The sequence below is a fragment of the Moschus berezovskii genome, chromosome 27 (genome assembly GCF_049115385.1).
Source record: "Moschus berezovskii isolate FMDL1 chromosome 27, NW_MosBer_1.0, whole genome shotgun sequence".
Classification (NCBI taxonomy): domain Eukaryota; kingdom Metazoa; phylum Chordata; class Mammalia; order Artiodactyla; family Moschidae; genus Moschus; species Moschus berezovskii.
This window is the reverse complement of record NC_142486.1, coordinates 40704078-40730647: the sequence shown is the minus strand read 5'-3', so window position 1 is coordinate 40730647 and position 26570 is coordinate 40704078. Positions and strand designations below refer to the sequence as shown.

General features: G+C 61.8%; 3 protein-coding genes across 19 annotated transcripts in view; 2 read left to right on the top strand and 1 right to left on the bottom strand.

Annotated features, from left to right (window-relative positions):
• The first annotated feature begins 710 nt into the window (after nt 1–710).
• On the top strand, nt 711–11828 carry NHERF2 (NHERF family PDZ scaffold protein 2). Of its 3 annotated transcripts, XM_055409192.2 has the most exons (7): nt 711–1085; nt 3438–3638; nt 8501–8680; nt 9953–10106; nt 10184–10227; nt 10564–10626; nt 10850–11828. In XM_055409192.2, the coding sequence occupies exons 1-7, from the start codon at nt 873–875 to the stop codon at nt 11006–11008; spliced, it is 1014 nt and encodes a 337-aa protein (XP_055265167.1). In that variant the 5' UTR covers nt 711–872; the 3' UTR covers nt 11009–11828. The 3 variants fall into 3 exon arrangements, with proteins under 3 accessions (XP_055265167.1, XP_055265169.1, XP_088689071.1); XM_055409194.2 differs by lacking the exon at nt 10564–10626 and having other exon boundaries at nt 712–1085; XM_088832945.1 differs by lacking the exons at nt 711–1085; nt 3438–3638 and adding an exon at nt 4757–6198.
• NTHL1 (nth like DNA glycosylase 1) lies at nt 11355–17920 on the bottom strand. 7 transcript variants are annotated; one of them, XM_088832951.1, is made up of 7 exons: nt 17764–17911; nt 16819–16980; nt 16506–16744; nt 15824–15994; nt 14820–14979; nt 12729–12834; nt 11355–12641 (listed from the first exon to the last, which is right to left on the bottom strand). In XM_088832951.1, the coding sequence occupies exons 1-7, from the start codon at nt 17879–17881 to the stop codon at nt 12518–12520; spliced, it is 1080 nt and encodes a 359-aa protein (XP_088689077.1). In that variant the 5' UTR covers nt 17882–17911; the 3' UTR covers nt 11355–12517. The 7 variants fall into 7 exon arrangements, with proteins under 7 accessions (XP_088689077.1, XP_088689072.1, XP_055265165.2 ...); XM_088832946.1 differs by lacking the exon at nt 16819–16980 and having other exon boundaries at nt 14820–15004; nt 17764–17920; XM_055409190.2 differs by lacking the exon at nt 16819–16980 and having other exon boundaries at nt 17764–17920.
• A 105-nt stretch (nt 17921–18025) lies between these two features.
• TSC2 (TSC complex subunit 2) overlaps nt 18026–26570 on the top strand; it is a 30874-nt gene continuing 22329 nt past the window's right edge. For 8 of the 9 annotated variants that reach the window (XM_055409206.2, XM_055409204.2, XM_055409205.2 and 5 more), the window contains exons 1-10: nt 18026–18123; nt 18630–18796; nt 19822–19908; nt 21944–22054; nt 22763–22907; nt 23890–24007; nt 24394–24442; nt 24854–24979; nt 25300–25373; nt 26444–26570. In XM_055409206.2, the coding sequence (XP_055265181.1) occupies nt 18659–18796; nt 19822–19908; nt 21944–22054; nt 22763–22907; nt 23890–24007; nt 24394–24442; nt 24854–24979; nt 25300–25373; nt 26444–26570 (975 nt within the window). In that variant the 5' untranslated portion in view covers nt 18026–18123; nt 18630–18658. Of the gene's footprint in view, nt 18124–18629; nt 18797–19821; nt 19909–21943; nt 22055–22762; nt 22908–23889; nt 24008–24393; nt 24443–24853; nt 24980–25299; nt 25374–26443 lie in introns of those variants that run through there. The other variant, XM_088832943.1, reaches the window with a different exon arrangement.

Here is a 26570-nt window from a genome sequence, read left to right as displayed (position 1 = left end):
AACCCTCTCTTTTTGCCTCCACGACCATCCTGCCACTTGGTGCTGGGTACAGGAGGGATCCTGATAGAGGAACGGGGCATGAGAGAGGGGAGGGGGCTTCCCGAGGAGGGTGGGCAGAGCCCTGGCCCTTGTTCTTACCCTGTGACCCCTGGGTGGGGGTCCTTCAGCCTAAGGACGCTTTCTCTGTGCCATCTCCCACCTCAGGGGCCTGCCTCCATGCCTGTGCTGTTCATTTAGTAGGTGCTCAATAACATGGCACTAGTGGTAAGGAACCCACCCGCCAATGCAGCAGGCATGAGATATGGGTTCGATCCCTGGGTTGGGAAGATCCCCTGGAGGAGGAAGTGGCAGTTCACTCCAGTATTCTTGCCTGGGAAATCCTATGGACAGAGAAGCCTGGCGGACTACAGTCCAAGGGGTCGCAAAGAGTTGGACACGACTGAAGCGACTTAGCACTCACCCAGTGTTACTGGCATAGGAAGCAAAGGCCCTGGCGCTAAGGAGGCTGCCCGGAATGGGAGCGAGACACAGGGGTCGTGGTGATTCGGGGGTCCCCTGGCCCTGCAGTTTCCCTCCCGGCCTCCCTGGACTGGCGAGGCCCGAGGCAGGGGAATGGCCAGGGTGGCTTGGACCCGGGGCGGGGGAGGCAGGGCGGAGGGGGCGGAGAAGGGGCGGGCGCGGGGGCGGCGCCGCAGCCAGAGCCCGAGCCCGAACCGGAGGCGACGGGAGCCGAGCCGAGCTGGAGCTTCCGAGGCCGCCACCGGGTCCTCAGCGACGCCGCCGCCTCCGCGCCGCCCCCGCGCCCCTGGCCGCCCTGCGACGGGCGTGAGCGCCGTGGCCAGCCCTTGGCCGGCCGGTGGGCAGCGGGCGCCATGGCCGCACCGGAGCCGCTGCGGCCGCGCCTGTGCCGCCTGGTGCGCGGCGAGCACGGCTACGGCTTCCACCTGCACGGGGAGAAGGGCCGCCGCGGGCAGTTCATCCGGCGCGTGGAGCCCGGTTCCCCGGCCGAGGCGGCCGCGCTGCGCGCCGGAGACCGGCTGGTCGAGGTCAACGGCGTCAACGTGGAGGGCGAGACCCACCACCAGGTGGGTGTCTGCGCTCCGCCGCCGGCCAGCCGGCCCGCAGCCCCGCCGCGCGCCCCCACCCGCAGCCCCAGCGCGCGCCCCTGCCCCGCGCGCCGGTGACCACCGGACTCGGCGCTGCCTGCGCCCAGGCCTCCGTCCCTTCTCCGAGGCAGGAGGGGATCGCACAAGGGCCTCTATGGGCGCCCGTGGAGAGGTGGGGGACGTGGCCCTTGAGGCCGCGGTAGCCGGCCTCCTTCCGAGCCTCCTCCACCCCGGTCGGTCCTGCACCGAGTTGGGGCTGGATCCTGGCAAGGGAGGGGCCCGCACTGCGGCTCCTCCGGATCTCAGTCCTCGCTCTTCTCTCTTGGTCTTGTTCCGGCACAGGGCAGTGTGTGGAGGAGCTGGCACCTCGGGGTTCCCCGTGAGCCAGGGGACCCCGGTGCTTTTCTACCAGCGTGTATATATGTGCGTGTGTCCACAAGTGGGTATGTCTGTGAATGTGCAGGGCCCTCGAGTGTACCTGCCGTGGATTTCACAGCGAGGGCACACCTGTGTGTGCTTGCATCAGTTGAGTGTGTGTGCTGGACTGTGTGCATGTGAGTATACAGGTTTGCACCCCTAGACGTGTGTGTGTGTGTGTGTGTGTATACAGGTCTGCCTGCCTGGGGGTGTGTGAACTGGGTTGCGTGTGTGTCTATATCCTCTTGTGTATGGCTGCGTGTACGTGTGTCCCAGCTGTGTGTCTGCTGGCCGGGCTGTGTGTATCCTTCTGTGTGTGTCTGCAGCCTGGTGTACTAGTGGGTGTCCTGGCCTAGGGTGTCTGGATCCTGGTGGGAGTTGCTGCTGGTGGCAACACATTCCTGTCCTCAGAGGCTGCTGGGCGGCCTGGCTGGGATTGCAGGTTGCAGCCTCCGGCCTCTTGCAGCGGAAGATAAAGACCAGAGGGAGGTTCTCTGTAGGTTCTAACCCCTAGGGGGTGTCCATCTCCCACCAACCAGGGACTCATGGCTCGAGACCAGTCTTCTTCCACCCATTCCACCTAGGGTCCTCTGGGTCCGTCACCCCACCTTTGCAGGACCAGCCCTGGGCCTTGAGAGTCATAGACTGGCTCTTGTTTGGGCTGGGGACTGCCCTTTGCTTGTATCCTTGGAGGTTTTGTGTTTCCCCCTGTCAGCTGTCCTGTTCTTTACTCAGAGTGTCAGCTGAATGGACTGTTTGCTGAAGGAGGGTGAGGGTCAGGGCTGAGAGCTTGGATGGACAGGCGGGAGGGCCTGGCCGAGCCCGGGCCTGGCCTCTGTTTAATAGTTGTCGCCACCTTTGCCCCAAGAGCGAAGCTTGCCTGTCCCAGGCCTCCCGGGGTGCTGGTCTCTAGGAACCTCACACACAGGACCCTGTGAGACCTTCCTACTGTCTTGGCAGGGAGAAGGTACAGTTCCGGTTCCCATTTTACAGATGAGAAAACTGATGCTTGGAGATACTGGGTGACTCGTCCGTGTCCCACAGTCAGGAAGCATCAGGGTCCAGGGTTCCTGTGACTCTGGGGGTGATGGGGAGAGACAGGTGTGGAGGAGGACTGAGGCAAAGACGGGCCTGGTTCAGACCCTCCTCTTTTGAGAGTACCTTCTGGGTCCCACCGGTCCTTCCCGAGGCCTTGGGGAGGGGTCGAGTGTTGCCCTCCCTACACCAGTGCCCAGTGGGCACTGCCCTCCTGCAGTCATGCACTGGCAGGCATAACCTTGCACATGGTCTGGACACTTCACAGACACTGGGTAACCACACCTACCCCTGCTCACCTCTGCCTGCAGCCTCTGAATCCTGCTTTCTGGGTTGTGGGTATGCACCTGAGTAGGCACCTTGCCACAGGACCCCAGGTGGTCTCCCCGCAGTCCAGCAGAACAGGTTCAAGGTCGTGGTCTGGAAGAGAACAGAAGGCCTAGAGGCAGAAGTTTAGACCGTGTTCCACTCCTGGAAAGACAGAGATAGGCACAGAGACCCTGAGCCTGGGACCCAGGGAGTCACTTCTCCCCTTCAAACCCCGACCTAGAGACACCTTGAACTAGAAGGCTGCAGGCCACAGGCCATACACATGCACACACCGGCAGACTGAAAACCTGAAGCCCAGCCGAACACGGTTGTTGTCACTTCCTGGGCCCTTGCAGCCTGGGCCCTGGTGTCTGCAGCCCCGGGAGAAGAGGGAGGCAGCTGCTGGAGCTGGGGGTGGGGGGTGGGGCTGGCAGGCCTCTTGGTCCAGCCGCCCACCGCTGCTTGGGCTCGTGGCCTGCCTGCCGCCCTGGGCCAGCCCGGGGTGGGGCCGCTGCCCTTGTGCTGCCTGGAGTGCCGGCCGTGACCCGGTCCGACACCCGCCTACCCCAGGTGGTGCAGAGGATCAAGGCCGTGGAGGGGCAGACGCGGCTGCTGGTGGTGGACAAAGAGACGGATGAGGAGCTCCGCCGGCGGCAGCTGACCTGCACCGAGGAGATGGCCCGGCGAGGGCTGCCGCCGGCCCAAGACCCCTGGGAGCCGAAGTCAGACTGGGCGCGAGCGGGCAGCCTCAGCTCCGAGGCCGCCCAGGAGGTATGGTGGGCTCTGCTCACAGCGACCACCCTGGCCTCATCCGCACCACCATCTCGTCCTCTGCTGCCCCTCTGGGCCCCTTCTCCGTCCCTGCTGACGACCCGCTTGGCTACTTGGAGCCACCCTTTCTGCCCTCAGCCCGTGCGGTCCAGCAGCCTGGCCTTGGTCCCCGCCCCCGTCTGGGCCCTCTCCCCTGGGGTGCTCATCAGAGCTGCTGTCCTAGGAAGGACAGGTCACTCTGAGGAGCCGCCCCCTCCCTGGCCTGGGGGCTGAGGGATCTGGGGAGGGGCTGCTGAGGTGTCCTAGGACTGAGCATGCTTAACTCTGTGCCTGTGTCGAGTGTCTATATGTCTGTCCGTCTGTATGAGGAGCCTGCTAGTGCTGTGACGGCCGTGGAGGGGGCTGGCCCTCCTCTATAGGACTGAGAAGACTCTCCAAGCGGGGTCCTCAGCTCAGTGGTGGTCTGTGGGGGCTGGGCACCTGCCCCTGCTCGCTGCCCCCTTTGGATTGGAAAAGTCAGCTGGGAAGGAGCTTGGGGGAGGTGTGGGGGCAGCCCAGTCCTGCCTCGCACTGGGTAGCCAGGCCTGGCAAGGGGTAGCCCTGTTGCGGCAGCTCGTAGAGCTCTTCTGAGCCTGCTTGTCCAGACCTCCCGGAAGCCCCATGGTACTGCCTTCATATCCTGCTACCTCCTTTTATTTTTAAAAGAAAAAAAAAAAAAATTCTTAAAGGAGGATTCAAGCCAAGGGGTTCCCCAGACCCCACTTTGAGAACCATTGGCCTAGGGCAGTTTCTGGGTGTCCAGGGGGCCCTGACACCTGCCCTTGCCTGGCTATCTTTCTGGCAAGCTGCTGGGCCTGTGACCTGGGTGCTGGGGGGCTTCGGGCTTCCCCTGGGGGAAAGGGCATTCCCAGTGTGGGGAAGGGGGGAGTCTGGGCACAGGCATGGCACGAACCCCTGCCACCCTTTTTGTTCTCTGTGGCTTGGGGGCAGGCTGGAGGTTGGTTAGGGCCACAATGCCAAGTCCTGGAATCTGGACTTTGCCCTGGGGCCACTGAAGGCCACAGTAGGGGTTTAAGGGTCAGGTTTGTGGTTTCAGGGGAGCCCTGGGACAGCGTGCTGGCTGACCGCCCCCCCCACCTAAGAGCTGGAGCCTCCCTCCTTCCCAGGGCACCTCACCCCCAGGAGGAAGCGCCCTGGGCGTTTGTCCATTGACTTAGACACAAATGGCTGAGTTCACCTTCCTGTGGAAAAAGCTGCCCTCGGGCCTTATCTGGAGGATGGGGAGGCACCTTGTCCTTGGGTGGGACCTTCCCCCTCCACTATTTCAGGCTCTGGGGGCTGCAGGAAACCCTAGGAGGGGTCTTCCGCTGGGTGTATTTTTAGAGGAACAAAGTGGGGCCCGTCTGGCAGGTCCCTCCGTGGTGGGGGCTGACCTGGGGATGGGGCCCGAGGTCAGGGGAGTCCCCGAGGACAGGGTCTCTCAGTTTCCACCCCCCCAAACCCCCCCAACCAGCGAGCCGTGATTTAATTGGCTGAGTTCAGAGCACGGGAAGGAGGGGCGGGGGCTCTTCGACCTCCACAAACCAGGCTTAGCTTCTGCCCCCATGGGCCGTCAGGAAGCCTGCATGGAGGATGCTCCTATACAGGGTTGCCCTGGTGGGGCCTTGATGGCAGTGGGATCAGAGAACTGGGGAGATGGCGCGGCTTGCAGGACCAAGATGGTGGTTTGCCCTGTGGGAGGGAGGGCCCCTCTGGCTCTCGCAGCCTCAGTTTCCTCCCGTCCTGGGCAGGGGTGCGGGAGGTGGGGCAGGGGGACACTGGTGTGGCGGGCCCTCCCCCCGGGGGGCTGTCAGGGTTGTCCGTGGTGACTCAGCCCTGCTTCAGGCTGTGCTGGGGTGGCTGCAGCTGCAGTGCAGCTGATCCTGACAGCGGTGATGGGGCCCGCCTCCATCAGAGATGGGGCAGCCAGCGGTGCCAACCATGGGGGTGTGACAGGCCCTGGGCGTACCTCCCCTCATACCCAGTTCTGGAGGCCTTCGGGGAAGTGAGGGGACAGGGTCTTGCAGGGCGTGCAGGGCTTACAGGCAGGCTTTGGGGGCCCCCTGATTCCTGTTCCCTGCCCCCTCACCGAGCTGCAGCAGGACTGCCTCTTATTTGGCGGCCAGGGTACCCTCCTTCGTCTCCTGGCCTCCCCAACCCTGGGTCCTGGGAGCAGGGCAGGGCCTCCCAGCAGTTTCCTTCCTTCCTTTCTTGGGACGGAAACCTGACTGGTGGGGGGCGCCGGGCTGGAGCCTGAGCAGGGGAGGGGGACTCAGTCACCACCCTGTTCCCCAAAGTGACTCAGCCCCGTGTCCCCACCCGTCCCTGGGGAGCCTGGGCCACAGTGGGAGGTGGATAAATGGGGTGGCATCCCGCGCTGGCCCAAGAGCTCAGGCCACTCCAGCTGGACGCCCTGCCTGACGCTTCTGTCCCGACTCCCATGGCCCGCTCTGGGAATGCCACGCGATCCGCCCCGGCCCCGGGAGCCCCTCCACAGAGCCCATCGCGGGGGCTTGTGCAGGTCAGGCAGGTTGGGGGCAGGGTGGGCAGTGAGGTCACCAGCATGCAGCTTGAGTCTCTGGCACCCAGGCTTGGCAGAGGGGACCCTGGGCACCCTGGTGTGAGCAGGCTGGACCCTGAGCAACAATGGGGGCCTTTCTGTGCCCGGGCTGGTGAGTCACCATATGGGGGGTGGTTTAGAGCCTGGCTCCAAGAGTTACCCCCCGCCAGCCTCTTGGACTGGTCACAGGCAGGGCTGGGAATCGAGCGCTTGTCCAGTTCTGGGGCAGTCTGTTTGGGACTGGGGCTTGGAAGCCCAAGGGCCCAGCTGGGAGGCGGCAGGAAGAGCTCTGAGCCAGGCTGGAGCAAGGAATGTGAGCAATGCCCTGGGCCAGCCTGCATCCCCTCCCGGCCTGCTGCGCTGCGCCTCCCCCAGGGACTCCCGCTGGGTCCCCAGGCCACCAGCCTCATTCCCTGGCCACTGCAGCCCCCCAGCCCGAGGGTCCAGTGCTGAGTCTGGTGCTCCTTGGACCCTGACCCTAATAAGAGGGATGTGGGCCAGATGTTAGTTGGGGGAGGCGGCTGTCCTGGGTCGAGGCAGGGAGATGGCCAGTGTAGTCTTGAACCGGAAGTGACTGCATTCAGTCCAGCCTCATGGCCCCGGATGCCCCCTAGTCCTGCTTCCTGTTTGGGGGCCTTGAGAGACCTTGGCCTGGAACCATTGTGGAGGGCGTGGGAAGAGCCCCAGGGGAGGGCTTTCTCTCACACCACGGGTCACTGCAGGGGTCTGTGGAGCCTGTTTGCACGCCTGTTTGGATGTCTGGTCTCTGTGACTGTGTGAGGCGCCTGGGCCATCTGGGCCTGCATCCACCTACCAGGTGTGGTCATGTCACACGTCCAGGGTCCCACATGGCCCTGGTCAGCCTCGTAACCTGTGGTCTGACAGCCTGAGCCTGAGAGTCACCTCAGCCACACACCTGTGCTTGCAGCTGTGTTTGGAGAGGGACCAGTCTGTGGGGTCTTGGAGAACCCAGGTCTCTGCCTGGCCGATCCCCTGGAGGACGGAGGAGCAGCAGCCCCAGCCCCTGGGATTTCTGGGGCAGATGGTGGCTTGCAGCAGGGATTCCCAGGGGGCTTTGGGGATCAGGGACACTTTGGGGATCAGAGATGGGCACCTGGAGGAGGGGCCCAGGCTGGACCGGAAGGTGTTCCCCACCAGTAGGAAGGCCCAGATGTTGGGGCAAGGTACCACCCTGTAAGGAAGGGCACTCTTGGTACCACAGCATGGTGGCCACAGTCAGATTTGGGGGGTTTGGGGTGAGCTTGGAGGCCTGGAGGCTGGCTCTCCCAAGTGTGGCCCCCTGCCTGGCCCAGTGTCCCTGGCCACACACAGGGAGGTAGAAGGCCAGGCCCCGGTGAGCACCCCCGCCCCGCAGAGTCTAACCTGCACGCACACTTGAGCCCCAAGTGCTGGGGAAACCTGAGCTGCTGGCCGCCTGCTCCCTCCGGCCACCGCCATGTTAGACTCAGTGTCGCGGCCGCTGGCCACTCAGCGCTGGTCACTGCCTCAGGTCCCGGCAGGGTGGGGGTCCTGGGGTCTGGCCCCTGCCTGCACGGCCCCCTGCACCCCCTGGCCCAGAGCCCTACTGCAGGATGCCAGAGGTAAATGGAGGCAGGGCCCTGGGGTGTGGGTGGGCACTCTCAGGGCACCAGGAGCCCCTGGGGCTGGAGGGGCAGGTGGGAGGCAGGCCCCTCTGCTCACTCACTGGGCTCCAGCCTGCGGGGGTGAACGCCGCTCCAGCTGCTCTGGAATGTGAAGGCAAACACAGCTGCAGCCGCTGCCACCAGCCCCAGGGAGACCTGTGGGAGTGTAAACAAAGCTGGAGCCCTAACCCAGCAGCCCCACACTCAGGGTGCGGGTGTAAACAACAGGCAGGGCTGCCCTCCTGGAACAGAGACGCGGGGCAGCTCACTTTGCTTGCTCCCTCTTCTGCTTGGGTCTGCACCCAGCCCTAGTCTCAACCCAGTGGATTCTCCCAACCCCGCCTTAAGGCCTTTGATCCCATCATAGGTCTATTGGGGGTGTGGAAACTAAGCCTTTGTCCAAGATCCTAAAGTTGGATAATCGCAGGTGGCCTAAGCCCCCCCACACCCCAGGACGGGTCTCTGAGACGCGGGGCTGTGGTCAGGTGGGGGTATGAGACCAAGTGCTGCCTTGGCACCCGGCGGGGCGTGAGTTGGGTGTGGGCTGGAGGCCTTGTCAGCTTCTCTCAGGTGGGAGGAGGTCAGAGCTGGAACCTCACCGGTGTCCCTGACGCCTGCAGGATGCCAACGGGCCCCTGAGGGAGCTGCGCCCAAGGCTCTGCCACCTACGGAAAGGCCCCCAGGGCTACGGGTTTAACCTGCACAGTGACAAGTCCCGGCCTGGACAGTACATCCGCTCAGTGGACCCTGGCTCCCCTGCCGCCCACTCTGGCCTCCGTGCCCAGGACCGACTCATAGAGGTACCCGCCACCAGGGTGGCGGGGAGCGGGCTGCCCCGCGTGTACACAGCTGCACCTGTGTCTTGCTGTTCATGCCTCTGTATCTGTGCCTGTGTCCTTCCATGTGTGTGAGTGTACGCCTATGTGCCTGTGTGTCCGTGTCTGTGCCTGCGTGCTGTGTATATCTATCTCTGTGTGTGCGCCTGTGGGCCTGCGTGTCCTTGTGTATCTGTGTGTGTCTGCACCTGCATGCCTGAAGGTATGTCCGTGTGTATCTGTGTGTCTGCACCTGCATGCCTGTAGGTGTGTCCGTGTGTATCTGTGTGTGTGCGCCTGTGGGCCTGTGTGTCTGCACCTGTGTGCCCGAAGGTGTGTCTGTGTGTATCTGTGTGTCTGCACCTGCATGCCTGTAGGTGTGTCCGTGTGTATCTGTGTGTGTGCGCCTGTGAGCTTGTGTGTCTGCACCTGTGTGCCTGAAGGTGTGTCCGTGTGTATCTGCGTGTGTCTGCACCTGCGTGCCTGTAGTTGTATCCGTGTATCTGTGTGTGTGCGCCTGTGGGCCTGTGTGACCGTGTGTATCTGTGTGTTTGCACCTGCATGCCTGTAGTTGTATCCGTGTGTATCTGTGTGTGTGCAATGTGGGCCTGTGTGTCTGTGTGTATCTGTGTGTCTGCACCTGCATGCCTGAAGGTGTATCCGTGTGTATCTGTGTGTGCGTGCCTGTGGGCCTGTGTGTCCGTGTGTATCTGTGTGTCTGCACCTGCATGCCTGAAGGTGTGTCCGTGTGTATCTGTGTGTGCGTGCCTGTGGGCCTGTGTGTCCGTGTGTATCTGTGTCTGCACCTGCATGCCTGTGTGTCCGTGTGTATCTGTGTGTGCGTCTGTATGTCCGTGTGTATCTGTGTCTGCACCTGCATGCCTGTAGGTGTGTCCGTGTGTATCTATCTGTGTGTGCGCGCCTCTGGGCCTGTGTGTCCGTGTGTATCTGTGTGTGTTTGCACCTGCATGCCTGTAGGTGTGTCCATGTGTGTGTGTGCACCTGTGTGTCCGTGTGTATGTGTGTGTGTCTGCACCTACATGCCTGAAGGTGTGTCCATGTGTGTCTATCCATGTCTGTGTGTCTGGGCCCTGGGTCCTCTGCAGGAGGGAGATTCCGGGAACCTGAGCCGGTGCTCCTCTTGCTGCTGCGGCTGGTGACGGCGCTGATGAATATTTGATGCCACACCTGGCTGGGTGGCTTGGGGGGCTGGTGGGGACCTGCCCCCACGCAGCACTGACGCTTTGCTGGTGGCAGGTGAATGGGCAGAATGTGGAGGGGCTGCGCCATGCGGAGGTGGTTGCCAGCATCAAGGCGCGGGAGGATGAGGCCCAGCTGCTGGTGGTGGACCCTGAGACGGATGAATACTTCAAGCGGCTGCGGGTCACACCCACGGAGGAGCATGTGGAAGGTGGGCAGCTACCCTGGGGCCCAGGGCTGGGGTGAAGCATCGGGGGCCAAGTGGTCAGTTACACACTGTCCCCACAGGTCCACTGCCATCGCCGGTCACCAACGGGACCAGCTTGGCCCAGGTGAGAGGGTGCGAGTGGACAGGGTGGGCTTGGGGGAACACAGGGGCACCCCTAGGCCTGACAGAGCCCCTCCTGAGACCTCGGTCCTGGTGTCACATGGTCGTGAGACTGAGCCCGGCCCTGTCACTCCCAACTTTAAGGCCCCTTGGGTCCTGTCCGGGCCCAGCCGCACCCCACCCCACAGGGCACTCAGGCACCTCCAGGTTGCAGTAGAGGCTCACTGCCACTGCCAGATGCAGGAGTAAATCAGCTCTGGCGTGTGCACGTGTGTGTCCACGTGTGTGTGCAGCCTCCTGGGCGGGCCCCTGAAGCCACACCTTACCCTTGGTTTCCCAGCTCAATGGTGGCTCCGTGTGCTCATCCCGAAGTGACCTGCCCGGCTTAGACAAGGACACTGAGGTAGTGGGTGCCCCTCCACCTCCAGTGCTGCTGCTCACATGCTGGGGGGCCTGAGGCCTCGGGGGCGGGCATCTGTGGAGCTGTCAGCCTGCGCCATGAGGCCGCCACCTTTAGGAAGCCCTCCTGGGCCTGCTGCCAGGTGGCCTCTGGCGCGAGCTCCCTGGGAAGCTGGGGCCTGGGGTCCAGGGCTCACTGGCCACCCGCCCACCATGTCTGCCCCTAGGACAGCAGCACGTGGAAGCGAGACCCTTTTCAGGAGAGCGGCCTTCACCTGAGCCCCACGGCAGCTGAGGCCAAGGAGAAGGCGAGAGCCACCAGGGTCAACAAGCGGGCACCACAGATGGACTGGAACCGGAAGCGTGAGATCTTCAGCAACTTCTGAGCCCCCTGCCTGCTCCTCCCCACGGGCCTGGGCCTCGCCCTTCGGACTGCCCAGAGCTCCCCACGCCCCGGTGGACTGGAGGAGGCATCCTTCCCCCCTAAGCTGGGGTGGTCCCACCACCACCCAGGAACCAACACGTGCCCAGTGAGCCCCTGTCCTGCCCACCACCTGCGGGGTGCTAGGGGAGTGTGTCCACAAGATGGGCAGAGCCCCTGAGATGTGAGAGACCCAGAGTCAGAGGCAGGGGGAGAAAAGGGGGTTGAAGGCCAGGGGGGAGGGGTGGTGGTGACCCGCGGGCTGGCCGCCGTGCTGACTGCCTGGGCCTGCTGACTTACAGGAATTTGTGTTTTTGCTTTTTTTTTTTTCCAGAAAGAGCTCTAGCTCCACATATGTTTCCACTTAATAGCAGAGCCCTGCCCCCACCCCCTCAGGACGTGCTCTCTAAATACTTGCAATAAAACAAACCTTTCTCTGCACACCATTCCCCCCCCCCTGCTCAGCAGCAGCCATCCCAAGTGGGAGTCCCAGGGACTGGGCTGGGGGCTCGCAGGCTTCAGGGCATGGGCTGTGGGAGCTGCCCTCTGCCCTGTCCTGGGGTGGGTGCCCCTGAGGAGGGCACCTCTGGACAGGCCCCTTGTGCCTGCAGGGTAGCCCCCAGGAAGGATCCCAGGCTCCGGGCTTGTCCCCTGCCGGGAGCCTCCCCGGAAGAACCCCGATCAGCCTTCCCTCTGTCCAGATCCCAACCCACCGACCGACATCGCTGTCTGCCCTACAAGCCATAGCGCATGCGCGCCCTCAGAATAAACAGGCCTTCCTTGGACCCTGGTTGTCTGTCCTTCCTGAGCCTGTGTGCCAGGGGCTGGGGGGGCGGGAGTCATGGTTCAGAAAGGGAGGCAGTGCCCGAAGACCCAGCTGAGACACACAGCCCCCTTCCTAAGCCTCTGCTCCCCAGATCCATTTGCCTGGCCCCTCCCAGCGCACTGGGGACCCCTGTGCCTCGGAGCCCTGCCCCCTGCTGGAGCATGCAGGTCAGGCCTCTGCCCTGTGTTGGCCTGCCTGGGCTTGCTGGCATCCGGTGAGGCCAGGTGGCTATGTAAATACTGGGGGCGGGGCCTCAAGGCGGGGGCTGGGCTCTCGGGACACAAGTTCAGGAGGGGGCGTGTTCCCAGGTCCCCAGCCAGCTGCTTAGGGAGGCAGCCGGCATCCCCTGCGGGCTTCCAGACAGCTGGCTGCAGCTGGCTCCCACGACCCCAGCCCCCGCCCCAGCACGCAGCCCAGATCATCACGTCCCCATCCAAGCCTCCCAGGCCGCCCTGTTCCAGACACATGTGAGCTTGGGTGTGCACACAGCTCACGCATGTGCTTTCCAGCCTGCCCCCACCCCGGTACAACTCAGCCAGACCCTAACTACAAACAACCCCCAAGCTTTATTATAAACAGGCTACGACCCCCCAGCAAAGGCACAGACAGACAGTGGCCAGAGTGGCGCCGGGCAGAGGCCCCAGGCCCTTAGAGTCCCTGTGCAGCTGGGCACAGGGCCCGGTTGAGGCAGGCCTGGCAGTGTGGGCGGACAGGCAGGCAAGTCTGCTGGCCGAAGCCCACCAGCAGGCCGTTGATTTCGCTCCACAGTTCCCTGTGGGGGTGGGAGTCATCAGTGTGGAGGGCGGGAGGGAGCCTACCAGAGGGACCCCACCCCACCCCACCCTGGGGATGGGCACACCTGGGCAGCCACTCCTCCAGGGCCCTGCGGGTTTCCTCTGGGGACCTGGTTGCCTTCTTGGTCCACCTGAGTCGGTTGGCAATTCTGTGTACATGTGTGTCCACTGCTGCTTGGAAATGGGGAAGGGTGAACACTCGGTAGGCTCACTGGGCCAGACTGCCCATCCCTGCCCGTGGCTCCCAACGTGAGTGGGTGGGGAGGTCCCCGTGGCCCCTCCCCTGCCCCCCCCGCTCCGTTTCTGAGGAGGACCCAGAACTGCACAGCCCTGGCAGAGGGTTCGCTTGGGCCTGTGGCTGGGCAGGGGCTGGAGCCAGACACAGTGGTCTTGGCTTTCTACATGGGGTGCAGGCAGCAGTGCCTCCTGGCACTGGCCGTGGGTGTCAGACTGGATGGCAGCAGCTCGGCCCGCAGGGACAGCACCTGCCACCGCACTGTCAGGGATGGAGTGGCGAGCGCGGCCAGGATAGCTGCAGCTGTAGTCCACCTGGCCGCAGCCCGCAGCCCCTGCTCCCCTGACTGGCTACCCGGGGGCTCGGCCGGAGCACCTGCTCAGTGGGGGCCCCCTCCCCTCAACAGATGGGGTCCCTGCCTCCTCCCCGCGTCGTGTCTGCCCAAGAGAAAGTGAGGAAGTGTGTTCCTGCAGCAGCTCACTTCTCTGCTACAAGTCGCCTGGAAAAAGTCTCAGCCCTCCCCCAACACTGTGACGGGCATCCCGGGGTCTCAGGGAGAGCAGGTGAATGGAGAAGTCACACCCTGGGGTCACCAAGGCTCGGCTTCTTTCTTTGTAACATGGAGGTGACCACTCCCTTAAGTTATCCAGGGCTTCACTGCACTATGAGCCCCCTGCGTGGCCGGTCCGAGAGGGCTCTGCACCTCTGGGCCGCTAATGGGAGCAAATGCTTCCCCTGATTTGTGGCCCAGTTCAGGGAGGCCAAATGCCTCGCCCAGGGTCACCCGGCTGGGAAGGTGCCCCGCCCCCTCCAGGGTTGCCCTGCAGCTGGCCGGGTCCACAGACAACTGCGAAGCACACGGTTCTCACACTCCGCCGGTCCAGCTGAGGGCGGGCCCTCCCCGACAGACCCACCCGCCCGCTCGCTCCTGGACACGGGCAGCCGAGGAGAGCCGCCAGAAGCTCGAGTGTCTGCTGAGTGGCTGCCAGCCGTGGGAGCCCAGTGGGGGTGGGGGGCTCTGCCCTAGCCGGGCTCCTGCACATCAGGGATTCTGAGCTCCTGCCTGGGGGGCTCTGCCCCACCTCCCATGGGCAGTGCAGGGAAGGGGTCCCCAGCCCAGGGGCGGGCTGCATGGGAGCCCTGGGGCGTTCCCTACCGACCCTCCTGGCTCCTCTGCATGAGTCCCTGAGAAGCGCCAGGGTGGGGGCACACGGGTCATGGGTCAAGGCCTGCTTCCCAGGCTGACTGGGTCTGTGCTGTGAGGCCTCGGAAGCCCTAGCCTGCTGGGCAAATATCGGAGGAGGCTGGCCCGCCCCAACGCCGGGGCCTGTCTCCACTCGGAGCTCCTCCAGGGCCACGATGCGCCACAAGGACCCAGGAGAGGATTCCAGGAAGGGCCGCCCGCACCCACTGGGGTCCCATCTCCCGTCCGTCCACGTTCATCCCGGAGCCTCGAGCTCTGGCCTCTCCCCCACCCTGTGGCTCTGCAGATGCTGTTCCTTCTGCTTGGAGCACACTTCCTCCTCTTGGCGTGGCCAGCCCACTTCGCCACTCAGCTCTTGGACGATTTATCACCTCCTTAGGATGTCCTCCAGACACCCCAGACCAGGCTGGCTCCCGAGGTGCCCTGCACGCCCCGTCAGCGTTTCTACTCTCAAGTGAGGAGCTATCTGATGTCTCTCTCGCTCATGCGGCGCAGTCCCAAGTCGGCCATGGACCTCTCCCAGAGCTCAGCCCACCATACGTGCTCGGCAAACAGGAGCTCCTCTGATCAGTACCCGTCTCTGGGTGGGGCAGCCTCACTCCTGACCCTTTGGGCTGAGTTGTGAATGAGGAGACCTGAGCTGGGGACGTGGGGAACCTCGACAGCAGCCAGCAAGCCTGGAGTTGGCCACTCCCACCTTGCACACGCTCCACTCACCAATGCCTGACACGGCGCCCCAGGCCACCGCCATGGCCAAGTGTGCCATCTTGGGCCCGACGCCAGGCAGCGCCACCAGCTCTGCCACGGAGGCCGGGATGTCCCCACCATAACGCTGCTGCAGGATTGCACTGGTCTGCTTGATGTACTTCACCTTGCTCTGAAAGATTGCGGGGGGGTGAGCCCTGCAGATCAGGGGTATCGCCTGACTGGGAGGACGAGGTGCAGAGAAGACCCCCAGGTGCCCAGAGCTACCCATCACCGGTCCAGGACAGGCTCAAAGGTACCTGCTTGCCAAGGGCAGCAGGAAGGCCAAGGGAGGCCCAGTGCAGGCCTACCTCCCACCTGCCTGGGCCCCAGGACAAGTGTGTGGGGTCTGGTTTGTCCCCCTGCCCCATCACTCTCCACGGGAGACCAAGCAGGCTAAGAAGGGCTGGCCATGTCAGCAGCTGTGCTCAACAGCACCTGGGCCTTCAGGAAGGATGGCGGGAGACTGGGGCTCCCCCGCCTGCCGCCAGGCCAGCAGAGCAGTTCCCATCCTGGGCCTGAGTGGACAGGGCTATTTAAAACCCATCTGACAAACTGCAGCCCAAGCCAGTGCCAAGGGGAAACAGCCCCACCCACCCGCCACCCTGCACTCGTGGCCTGCTGCTGCTCCCAAGGGGAGGGGCCGTGCACTCCAGGGAGGCTCCAAGTCTACAAAGGGCTAAGTGGGTGGGCAGCCTTAGCGAGGAAGGGAAGGGCCGGGCAGCTGGGCGGGGAGGGGGAGGAAGGAAGGGGTGGGCTGCAAACAGGAAAGGCCAAGGAGCTCTGGGGTCTGGACTGAGGCCCCACCGCCCAGCCATGGTCAGAGAGGCAAGGGCAGGATGGGGCTCCAGGGGAAACTCAGAGCCAGGGATGCCTGCCCCGGCGACCCCCCCACCCTCCCTGCAGCTGCTCAGCCTTCTTGACACCTTTTGTAAGCCAGTGGCACTCCCAGGCCTGCTGGCCACAGGCTGGCTCACCCTCCAGAAGCCCACGGGATAGATTAGCGTGCCCAGCGTGCTGTCGTCCGTCTGCAGGATGCTGTCCACCGTCAGGCCCCGAGCCCGTAGCCGCTGCATGGCGCCTGCTGTCACCTGGTCCTTGGTCTGGCTGGAGAGCATCAGGGACAGCAGCACCTGGTACCTCCGCACCTGGTTGCACAGGGACAGGCACCAGGGTGGTGGCGCGTCCTGGGTGCTCACCGTGGGCCAGGCCCCAGCCAAGCCCTTTACTCATCTCCATGTGTCACCCCAGGCCTGGCTAAGGGGGCGTGTGTGGTGTCTGGCTTAGATCTGTTTTCCCACTTAGGAAGAAAATAACTGCACCTGCTTTGCAAGATCGCCGTGAGGCTTAGAGAACCACACTTGTCGCGATGCCAGTGCTCAACACTGCTCGGTTACTCGTTATTGTTATTACTTCCCAAGTATGCTGCGGTTCACTTTACAGACAAGCAAACTGAGGCCCAAGTCACAAGGTAGCAGACTTGGCACTGGAATCAGGTTGGTATTAGGACCAGGCTCTGGGCCAGTGAAGTATAAGGAACTCCCTCTCTGAGCCAATGTTACCCAACACCCCTGATGTGCCAGCTGTCCCTGCTAGAGACCTGAGAGGAAGCGAGTGCCTTGTTCAGAAGAGGTCACCGGCAGATGGGTCCCTGCCTACCTTTGGGGATGCACTGGGGTCAAAGCAGTGCTCAGCCCCCAGCTGGTCCACGGGCGCGTCCTTCCTGCTCCTCATGGTCCGGATGTTGTCCAGCTGCTGCCGCCAGTCCTGAGGCTCCCAGGATGGTGCCTGGAGACGCTCGGCCCCCTTGCCTTCCTCACCTTCTGAGGCCTCGTAGGCCACACTCAGTCTTCGAGCCTTCCGCTGACGCTTCACGGGGCTGGAGCTTCTCCTCCCTTCTGCAAAAAGCGCCACTAGGTGTGGGTGCTGTCTTACCTGCTATCTCATCCCATATCGTTTGTTCAACACGTACTATAGTCGGGGGTGCTCTGGGCTCTACAGCACGTTTTCCGGGCCAGGTCAGCCTTCCTTATGGCGCTGCCCCTCTGGCCAAGCCCACTGCTGCACATGAGGATGCTAATGACAGCCTCCACCAAGGCAGCCCCTGCTCTAGTCTCGATGCTGTCAGATAAAGCTTTCTAAAAATATGGATTAAGTCGCGTGACTTCCAGTTGGAAACCTTTCATTGGTTTTCCTCTTTACTCGTGAAGAACTCCAAACTGTGCTGGCATCAAAGCTCCTGCCCCCTGTGCCTGTCCCCCGCCATGCTTCTTGCCCAGTGTGTCATCCTGTCTGTTTGGGCTTACCCCTGGGGGCTTTGGGTGTCTGTGAGAATCCTCCTCTGGCCAATCCTGCAGACATCCAGGCAGGACAAGGGGCAGGGGCCCTGTCATCCTCACTTATCGCTGAGTCCCAAAGCCCTCAATAAGGAAACATGTAGGTCCCTAACACGGATGCAAATGGTAAGGAAAGTTACACCGTTTTCCATTTTCTCTCAGAGAAACCCTCTAACAAGGGGAGAAAACATCTGGCTGGGAATGTTCCTGGCACCGGACTTCTGAGATGGAAGCAGTTCTCAGGACAGGGCCAGTGCACCCTCGCAGTCAGACTGGCGCAAGTGGCGTACCTACCTAGAACATGCTAGTGGGACTGGGAGGTCTTTCTCGAACAGGATGTAGGCGAAAGAAGTGGGAATGTACGAACTCAGCCCCTGTCTGCTAGGAACCGAGCTCAAGGCGGGAACTCACGGCCCGCCCCGCTGTCCCCAGACGTGCAGCCCAGGAGCTCGCCCGAGGCTGCTGGGTACCAGCCCTCGCGGCGCGGAGCCCTCACGTGCGACCGGGACGCCAGCCTCCAGTTCCTTTCAGGTTCCCTTCCCCGCCTCTCCTCCTGTGCCCCACCTCGGGCGCGGCGCTACCTGCAGCCGCCTCTCCGCTCCGGAGCGGCGCGGTCTTCTCCCCACCCCGCCTCAGGCTGGCCCCGGTCTCCCGGCTCCGGGCGCGGGTCACGACCATCCTCACTCCCGCCGCGTTCATGGCGGATTCCTGCGGACTACACCTCCCGGCTGCCCCTGCGCCACTCCCACGTGACCAGACCTTGTTCGGCCTTCGGTCCAGAGAGCGGCCCAGGACTACGCCTCCCAGCAAGCGCTGCGGCGGCCCTCGGCGCCCTCCCACGGCAGGAAGTGCGGGTCGCGCTTCCGGCGGCGGTCTGGGGCCGGGGGTGTGCTGGGTTTTCCGTCCCGGGACAGCCCGGCGCGCGGCGGGCGGGGCGAGTGGTGAGTGGCTTGCGGCTTCCGGGCCGCTAGCGCCGGCTCGGCCCGCGGGGTGGCCAGCCCCGATGGGGCGGCGAGGGACGCTTGCCTCTCCAGGCCTGCTTCGCGCTGAGGCGGCGGGGGCGGACCCCGCGGTGTTGCGCCCAGCCGTCGGGCGCGCCCACTTCAGGCTGACCCTGGAGCTCCAAGCATTTCTTGGCTTTAAGTCCATGGCGGGTGCAGGGGGGTGGTCCCTGCTCCTGGCGTCCCCCCGACAGTCCTCCCCCACACGGGGCGAGGCGAGACGGCCGACGTCGGGGCTCCCTGGACGCACTGAGTCGGGAGGCGCGGGCGGGCGGCCGGGCCCTTCATGGGTTTATTTCTGGCCGGGACCGCCTGGCTGTGGTGGAGGTCTCCCGGGGGCTGTGGGAGGAAAAAAGGTCGTGCCCACTGGGAACCTAGGGTTCGCGGGCGGCCGGCGGTCCGCGGGCAGAGCCGTCCCTGAGGTCTCTGCCTGATTCTCGGCACAGAGGAGTCCTCTGGTGCGTCCTTGCCCAGCATGGCTAAGCCAGCAAGCAAAGATTCAGGCTTGAAGGAGAAGTTCAAGATTCTGTTGGGACTGGGGACTTCACGGCCAAATCCCAGGTCTGCAGAGGGCAAACAGACTGAGTTTATCATCACCGCGGAAATTCTGAGAGTGAGTGAGCTGCCTGGGTCTTCTCTGCTGAATGGGAGGGGCAGGGAAAGCTGTTTGACCTGTCACCAGGTTTTGTGGGGCTGCTGTCCCCAGCACCATGGTGGTGATGGTTTTCCTCTGGAGATTCAGGAAGTCAGGATCTTGGGGACTTGGGCCAGCACACTGGAGTTAGTATTCAGATGTTGATGTTAAGAAAATCTGTTTGATTGGACGTGACCAGAAAACCACGGTCTCCTCAGGTGATTAGGATTATGCCCAGGTATAACTGATAATTTGAGAGTTCCTGGGAGAAGTAAGTCTTCAATCTTTTACGTGTGCTGGAATCTCCCAGCACGTGCCTACTCAGTGCTTTGCCCATAAATAATGTTGAATTTTTGTGCTTTTAAAGTTTCCTGTCCAGGAACAACCAACACGCTCATCAGTTGGTGAGGGTGTCGGCAAAATGTGGTAGATGCATCCGTAGGGTGGAGGGATGGCTATTTGCCCGAAAAAGGAATGAAGCACTGATAACACACAAAGGCGTGGACGAACTTTGGAAACACTCTCAGTGAAAGGAGCCAGTCACAAAGGCTCATGTTATGTATGACTCCGTGTGTGCGAAGTGTCCAGAATAAGCGAACCCATAGAGACAAAGTAGATTAGCCTTTGCCAGGGCTTGGGGTGGGTGAGGAGGGGATGTGGAGTGAAGCTTCCTGTTCAGGTGATGAACTGTTCTGGAGTTAGTGGACCTGGTTGCAAGCAGTGAATATACTAAAACCTGAATTAAACAGTTTAAAGTCATTACAATGGTGAGTTTCATATGTGAGTTTTTTTAAGTGAAAAAAAGCATAGCTATGAAAAGAAAAAAGTTGTTTGTTCTCGCTCCCTTAAGGTGGGGTGGTCAACTGGTGACTCCTGGTTTCAAGAGGTCTGCTGTAGGTCTCCAGTGTAGGTAAGACAGGGCAGTTCTTAGAGTGCCCTGTGATTCGCAGGTAAGGAGACCTGGCGCCTGAGCTGGGACCCCCTTTCCTTCTTTATCTCTCCAGGAGCTGAGTGTTGAATGTGGCCTCAACAATCGCATCCGGGTGATAGGGCAGATCTGTGAGGTTGCCAGAACGAAGAAATTCGAAGAGGTAGGCGTGTCTCGCATAGGTGACTGGGCAGATTCATGTGAGCTGCGCTAGAGCCTGATTTGGCTTTTTCTAGGAGCAGGGCTGACAGCTGACTTTGCTAAGGAACTGTTGCACACCGTTTGAGAAATTTAGTCTCGTCTTAGTGATGGGGAGAGCTTCCCTGGTGGCTCAGCTGGTAAAAAATCCTCCTGCCATGTAGGACACCCGGGTTCGATCTCTGGGTTGGGAAGATCTGCTGGAGAAGGAAAAGGCCACCCACTCAAGTATTCTGGCCTGGAGATTTCCATGGACTGTATAGTCCATGGGGTCACACAGAGTCGGACATGACTGAGCGACTTCTTTCACTTAGTGATAGGGAAGCTTCTGGAAATGTCCTGAGCACAACTCTGAGAGGCCAGTTACGTGTGGAGATGCGGAGCAAGGGGTTAGGCTATTTTAGCAGATCCGGGAGAGGTTTTGCAGTGGCTTACAGAAATGCACGCTCACTGTCCTCTCACATTACAAACTTGCAGCAAAGAACAACAGGGGAACGTCTGTTCTGTTCAGTAGAGAGTGTACCTTGACGTAGAACAAGTCCAGGCACGCCAGTCTCTGTCTTTTGGGGAGAGACGTTTGGGTGGTATTAAGCAGCCTCACAGATACAGGCGTGTTTATTTCTGACAGATACTTCCAGGCTCTTTCCCATGTCCTGTGGACAGAGGGGACGCTGCCGTTAGAGTTCCTCAAGGGCTGTGCCCTCGCCTTACCGCCCCATTTCTGTGCGAGTGACACAGGACTAGATGTGGGTCTCGTACCTGGTGGGCTCAGATCTGCTTGGGGGAGAGTGACCCCTGTGTCCTCTGCAGATCATCTGAAACGTGCAGGCTGCACTTCACTAGGGATAAATGTGAGGATAGGCATCAGAGTTCTCAGAGTTGTTGGTGTGAGTGCAGAAAGGGGATCCACGACCAGGGTGCCGTCTAGTGAATGCGCGGCTTGGCCTCAGGCCCGGGTAGCCTGGGGGCTCAGGTTGCATAGGGAGGGGTACAGGGAATGGGAGAGAGGAGGGGAGGTTCTGGGGTGTCTGGAGTCGGTTGGAGTGTTGGTCAGACTGCATCTAAAAGACATTTTAGCCCCCCTTGTAAGAGGAGTGAGCGCAGGAAAGGGTGAGTGGTCTGAAAACCTTGGCTGAAGTGGGGAAAGGAAGGTGATGTGAGAGGCTGATTCGAAGAGCTCTGGGGAAAGGGCTCAGTTCCCTTGTGGGCTGGGTGGACTTAGAAGGCAGATTCCAGAACCTGCACAGAGTACTTAGCAGGGGCAGAGTCGGAGTAGGGTGCTAAGTAGCCCGAAGCTGGCTTGTTCACACAAGGTGGAACCAGAACGCGGGGCTCCTGGGTCAGGCTGCAGGCCCAGAGATCGCTCTGGCACTGCTGGTTCTGAGCGTCTTCTGGTGACTTTGCCTAGAGAGGCTGAGCAAGCTCTGGGAACTCCCTGCTGATCTCCAGGCACAGCCAGGACAGCCCCCCTTGCCCACCTGCCCTCAGCCTGTGGCCTGCTGCTAAGTCACTTCAGTCGTGTCTGACTCTGTGCGACCCCATAGATGGAAGCCCACCAGGCTCCCCCGTCCCTGGGATTCTCCAGGCAAGAACACTGGAGTGGGTTGCCATTTCCTTCTCCAATGTGTGAAAGTGAAAAGTGAAAGTGAAGTCGCTCAGTCGTGTCTGACCCTTAGCGACCCCACGGACTGCAGCCTACCAGGGAAATCCATGGGATTTTCCAGGCAAGAGTACTGGAGTGGCTTGCCATTGCCTTCTCAGAGCCTATGGCCTGGTGAGGGTTAAAGGACTGGCTAGGGTTTGAAGGAGCTTGGAGACGTTCCCCTGGTCAGGCTCATGCTCGCTGCGGGCTGTGAGGTACACGTGAGGGCTTTAGAGAAGCGAGTTTAAGTCAGAAGAGCACGTTCTGCTCTGTCTTTTGCCCATGAGACTATCCCCTGAGACTGACCCCTGAGCTGAGGGGCCAGCATGCCAATCGCCATCTCCTCTCTGCCGGGCAGCACGCGGTGGAAGCACTCTGGAAGGCCGTCTCAGACTTGCTGCAGCCAGAGCGGCCGCCCGAGGCCCGGCACGCGGTGCTGGCTCTGCTGAAGGCCATCGTGCAGGGGCAGGTGAGGACGGCCGCGTGCTGAACACACCACACTTGCGTCTGGTGGGGGCGCCCTGCACAGGGTGGCCGGTGCCTAGGGCCCTGCAGCAGCACTGCTCGCGTGGGCACGTGGGGTCACCCTCTCCTGTCTCTGTGACCCGCACAAGCCACCACCACCGCTTCTGTCCAGCGAGGGTGCTTGTCCCTCCTTTTTTTCTGGGGTGTAAACAAGGCAGTCCGTGCCGTGTGAGGAGTGGTGCTGGCACGAGTGCGCCGTTGCTGTCTTGCCCTCACTGACCTTCTGCCCCTGTTCACTGGGGTCCGGCCCTGCTGGAACACCCAGGCCATTCCTGCCTGGGAGGTTCCCTCTCCTCTTGGCTGGTTTCCTCCACGCCTTCACAGCCCCTGCTCTGAGAAGCCCCCACCTCAGCTTGGCTAGGCCGCTGTTGTCATTCTGTGAGCGCCCCTCGAGGGTGGGGCTGAATCAGCCCCTGCTGAAAGCCCGCCCAGTGTCCAGGCCTGGGCGCCTAGTGGGTGCTCTGCACACGGGTCAGCTGGTGGCCAGTGCGCCTGATCCCCTCCCCAGCTGGCCCCTCCCAGCCGCTTCCTAGGCGAGGGGGACAGAGCCCCAGGGCTGGGAGTCTGGGGCCAGCGGCACTTCTAGGACCTCTCCTAGCTGCCCGGGAAACCCAGGGGATCCTGACTGCTGACCCCATGGTTCTGGCTTCAGGGGGACCGCCTGGGCATTCTCAGGGCGCTCTTCTTCAAGGCCATCAAGGACTACCCCTCTGATGAGGACCTCCACGAGAGACTGGAAGTTTTCAAGGCCCTCACAGACAATGGGAGACACATCACCTACTTGGAAGAAGAGCTGGGTAGGTGCCACGTTGGGTGTGAGGTTTCTCTGGCCTTGGTGATCAGATTTAATCTGGGATACCCAAGGCCTTGGGGTCCAGAGGGAGAGCTGCAGTTCACAAGGGCCGCCTGAAGAGGGCGCTGCAGCACCCAGGTCTGCTTATCTGTGTGCAGCCCTTTTCAGCTGCCCAGAGCTCCTGGGGAGCTTGTTAAAAATGCAGAGTTCTGGGCTTCGCTCCAGACCTGCTGGCTCTGAACCCCTGGGGACTAGGGCCTGGACATGTCTTTTGGGCAGGCAGGAGGTGGTCTGAGTTTTGTTGGAGAGCGTGCTGTCAACCCAGGCCTCAGGCTGGGTCTTGCCCAGAGTGTCCTGAGGTTTCCGGGGACTGGGCCCCCTTGCCTGTCCTTTCCTTCCCCTTCACTAGGTCTGGCCCCCTAGTCCTTCCCTTAGCTGGTCGTCCTCCTTGTTGTCCTTACAGTGTGAGTTTCCATGATCTTTAGAGTTCATGTCACTGCTGTGGGGAGAGAGAAGGGCAGAGGAAGAAGAGAATCTGACTTGGCTCTTGCTGTTCCATCACTTAGAAAATGGGCCTCAGCTGTCGGCCTTCCTCCAGCACAGGTGCTGACGCTGTGGCAGTGGTCAGGTTTTCCGTCCAAGTTTATTTGGCTAGGAACTGAACACTGTTTGTGTTTCTTGTGGGGGGAGGCCCTCCTAGATTCTTACCCCCTGTTTGCACCCCCAGCATCAGGGGTCAGGGCTGTGAGCATCAGATGCACAAAGGCTGCCCCTTCCCCAGCCCAGACCCTTCACACACCTGGGTGCTGGTGAGCTCCTGTGACTCGCTGGCCTGCTGGGGCTCCAGCTCAGCCTCCGTCAGCACCCTGGTGGCCTGCCTGTCACTCCATGGGGACCATTGAGGTAGTTTCCAGCAGTGAATGGGAGGGGGACACAGTTACCTGGGGAGGGAGGGAGTTGTATGGACATTGTTCTCTTTTCCCCAGCGGACTTTGTCCTGCAGTGGATGGACGTCGGCCTGTCCTCCGAATTCCTCCTGGTGCTTGTGAACTTAGTCAAATTCAATAGCTGTTACCTTGATGAATACATCGCATCCATGGTCCAGTAAGAAAGCCTTTCAGTCACATTGGCCTGATCACAGTCTCACTGTCTCATGTCCGCAGTTCAGCTCTGCAGGGTGAATAAAGCTGTTGAAACCATTAAATGAGACAGTGGAAGTGGCCACAGCCATGTTCCACATGCTGTTTGTGACATGTGTGATGTCACCTGGTGACTGGTTTACCGTTACTTGCGTTCAGAACACTGCAGCCTGCGGGCAGGGGCGTGGCGTTCGTGCTGCACACCCCACACCAAGCAGTGGTTGGGTGGTGGGAGCCCTGAGGGAGGGCAAGCCACTTTTTTAACTGACTTTGTTGAGGAAGCAGGAAGTAAAGTGGAGCCATCCAACCTCTGGGCAGTGTCCTTTCAGCTGCCTTGTGCTTCTTCCCCAGCATGGTCTGCCTGCTGTGTGTCCAGACCGTGTCCTCCGTGGACATAGAGGTCAGTAACCCCCCTAAGGCCCCCCTGCCCCCAGGGATGGTCCCTTCCACCCTCCTGGGCAGGCCAGGTGGTGTTGCAACTGAGACCCTGGGCCCTGGGGTCAAGCCCTGTGCTGCCGCTCACCAGCCGGCTGGCCTCGGGCATGCTGCTTGACCTCTTTGAGCCTCAGGACTCTCCTGTAAGGAAGGGCAGTTGGGTGACATCTGTTTTGGGGTCATGGTTTATGACGGGATGACCTGCTGTGACTAGGATGGAGCAGGGCCTCCCAGACGCTCACTGACTCTCTGGGTCGCAAGAGGGCCTCTTTCGCAAAGGGAGGGCGATCATCACTGACCAAAGGGTCGTCAGTGGGAACTAGTGGAGGTGTCCCCTCCCTGCAGGCAGCGGCCTGACCCTCTCTCTGCCTCCCAGGTGTCTCTGCAGGTGCTGGATGCCGTGGTCTGCTACAACTGTCTGCCAGCCGAGAGCCTCCCTCTGTTCATCGTCACCCTCTGCCGCACCATCAACGTCAAGGAGCTCTGTGAGCCGTGCTGGAAGGTAGGGTCTCCCCTGCCTCCCACAGGGACTTCCCAGGGAGGTGATAAGTCCGCCCAAGGATGGAACAAGGGCCCTCTGGCGTGCAGTGAATGGCCTCTGACTCCTGGAGCGCCCAGACAATGGCCTGCTGAGGGAAGCCAGTGCACTTTCCCAGTGGCCGAGCAGAGGCCAGGGTTTGGTGGCATTTTGAGGGCAAACTTGGGTACCCGTGTCTGGGAGGAGGTGGCGGAGAGCAGCTAGGCGTGGAGGGCTGCAGGGCATGGCCATGCGAGGCCTGGGGCTCGTGTCTGCCCGTCCGACGGCAGCGTGTTCCTTCCCAGCTGATGCGCAACCTCCTGGGCACCCACCTGGGCCACAGTGCCATCTACCACATGTGCCGCATCATGGAGGACAGGCGAGTGCGGGCCGCTCGGGCCCTGTGGGCGAGGGTGTGGGCAGCTTAGGGGTCGCAGGCCCCGGGGAGGCTCCCCATGTGGACTCTGGCCCAGCGCAGGCTGGTGGGAGCCTCCTGGGCTGGTGGGAGGGCTGCTCTGTAAGGGAGCCCTGAGGGCCCCCAGGGAGGCTCCCTGTGTGGGCTTTGGCCCAGCACAGGCTAGCGGGAGCCTGCTCCATGAGGGAGCCCTGAGCTGGGTGCCCATCCTCTGTTCCTGTCCCCCTCCTACTGGTGAAGCCAGGATGCTCAGCCTGAGCTCCCTCCTCCCTCCACACGCGGACCCCTCCAGTGGGGCCGCGTCCCCAGGCCCACCTCACCTCCTGCAGCCAGACCATTGCAGGGCATGTCACTTCTGCTCTAAGGTGGCTTATCGGTCCATTCCCCAGCCCCACCCGCACCCTCAGCTCTCACCTGCTCACTGCTGTCCTGCACCCACTCTTGTCCTCCCAAGTCCAGTCCGCCACACAGATCTGTCGGTATCCTTCTCTGCCCGAAGCCACAGTGACTCCTGGTGCTCTCAGCCTGTGAGCCTCTCATTCCTCTGTCTTGCCTTTCTGCTGCCCACCCGGGGCCTTGCACTATTGTTCGCCTTGCTGGAATGTTCTGCTGCCCGGGCTGAGTTTTTCTGAGTGTCCTCGACACCTCAGTGTTGTGCCTGGGTTCCCCAATGGCCCGAGCAGGTCTGCTGTCATGTCCCACAGCTCCTCTTCAGATGTAACCTGAGAGGATCCCCAGCGTTAGTTTACGCGATCATTTGGTTCACACCCGTGTCTCCCAGGCTGTCTGCACCGCAAGGCCGAGGACCTTCGTGTCCTGGCAGCTCGCGTGGCTCCTCAACCGGTCAGCGTCATGACTGTTGAGCACACGTGAGAACAGATCGCATAATTGTGCTGCCCCAGGCCCCCTGCACAGCCCCTTCCCCCGCTCAGCTCCCACCTCAGGAGCGTAGGGACCTCTGGAGAAGCTGCTGGAGCCGGGCAGACACCGGGCTACCCTCTGCTCACGTCCTGTCTTCCCGGGGACGCTTTCAGAGCCTACATGGAGGATGCACCACTGCTGAGAGGAGCTGTGTTCTTTGTTGGCATGGCTCTGTGGGGTGCCCACCGGCTCAATTCTCTCAAGAACTCCCCAACATCTGTGTTGCCGTCGTTTTATGAG

Coding starts and splice junctions, on each gene's coding strand:
- NTHL1 (XM_088832951.1), bottom strand. CDS start 17,881: ATGAACGCGGCGGGAGTGAGGATGGTCGTGACCCGCGCCCGGAGCCGG. Junction 15,995..16,505: donor ACCCCAGTGCATCCCCAAAG/GTAGGCAGGGAC, acceptor CTGTGCAACCAG/GTGCGGAGGTACCAGGTGCT. Junction 12,642..12,728: donor CTGGAGGAGTGGCTGCCCAG/GTGTGCCCATCC, acceptor CCACCCCCACAG/GGAACTGTGGAGCGAAATCA.
- NHERF2 (XM_055409192.2), top strand. CDS start 873: ATGGCCGCACCGGAGCCGCTGCGGCCGCGCCTGTGCCGCCTGGTGCGC. Junction 8,681..9,952: donor CCCAGGACCGACTCATAGAG/GTACCCGCCACC, acceptor TGCTGGTGGCAG/GTGAATGGGCAGAATGTGGA. Junction 10,228..10,563: donor ACGGGACCAGCTTGGCCCAG/GTGAGAGGGTGC, acceptor TTGGTTTCCCAG/CTCAATGGTGGCTCCGTGTG.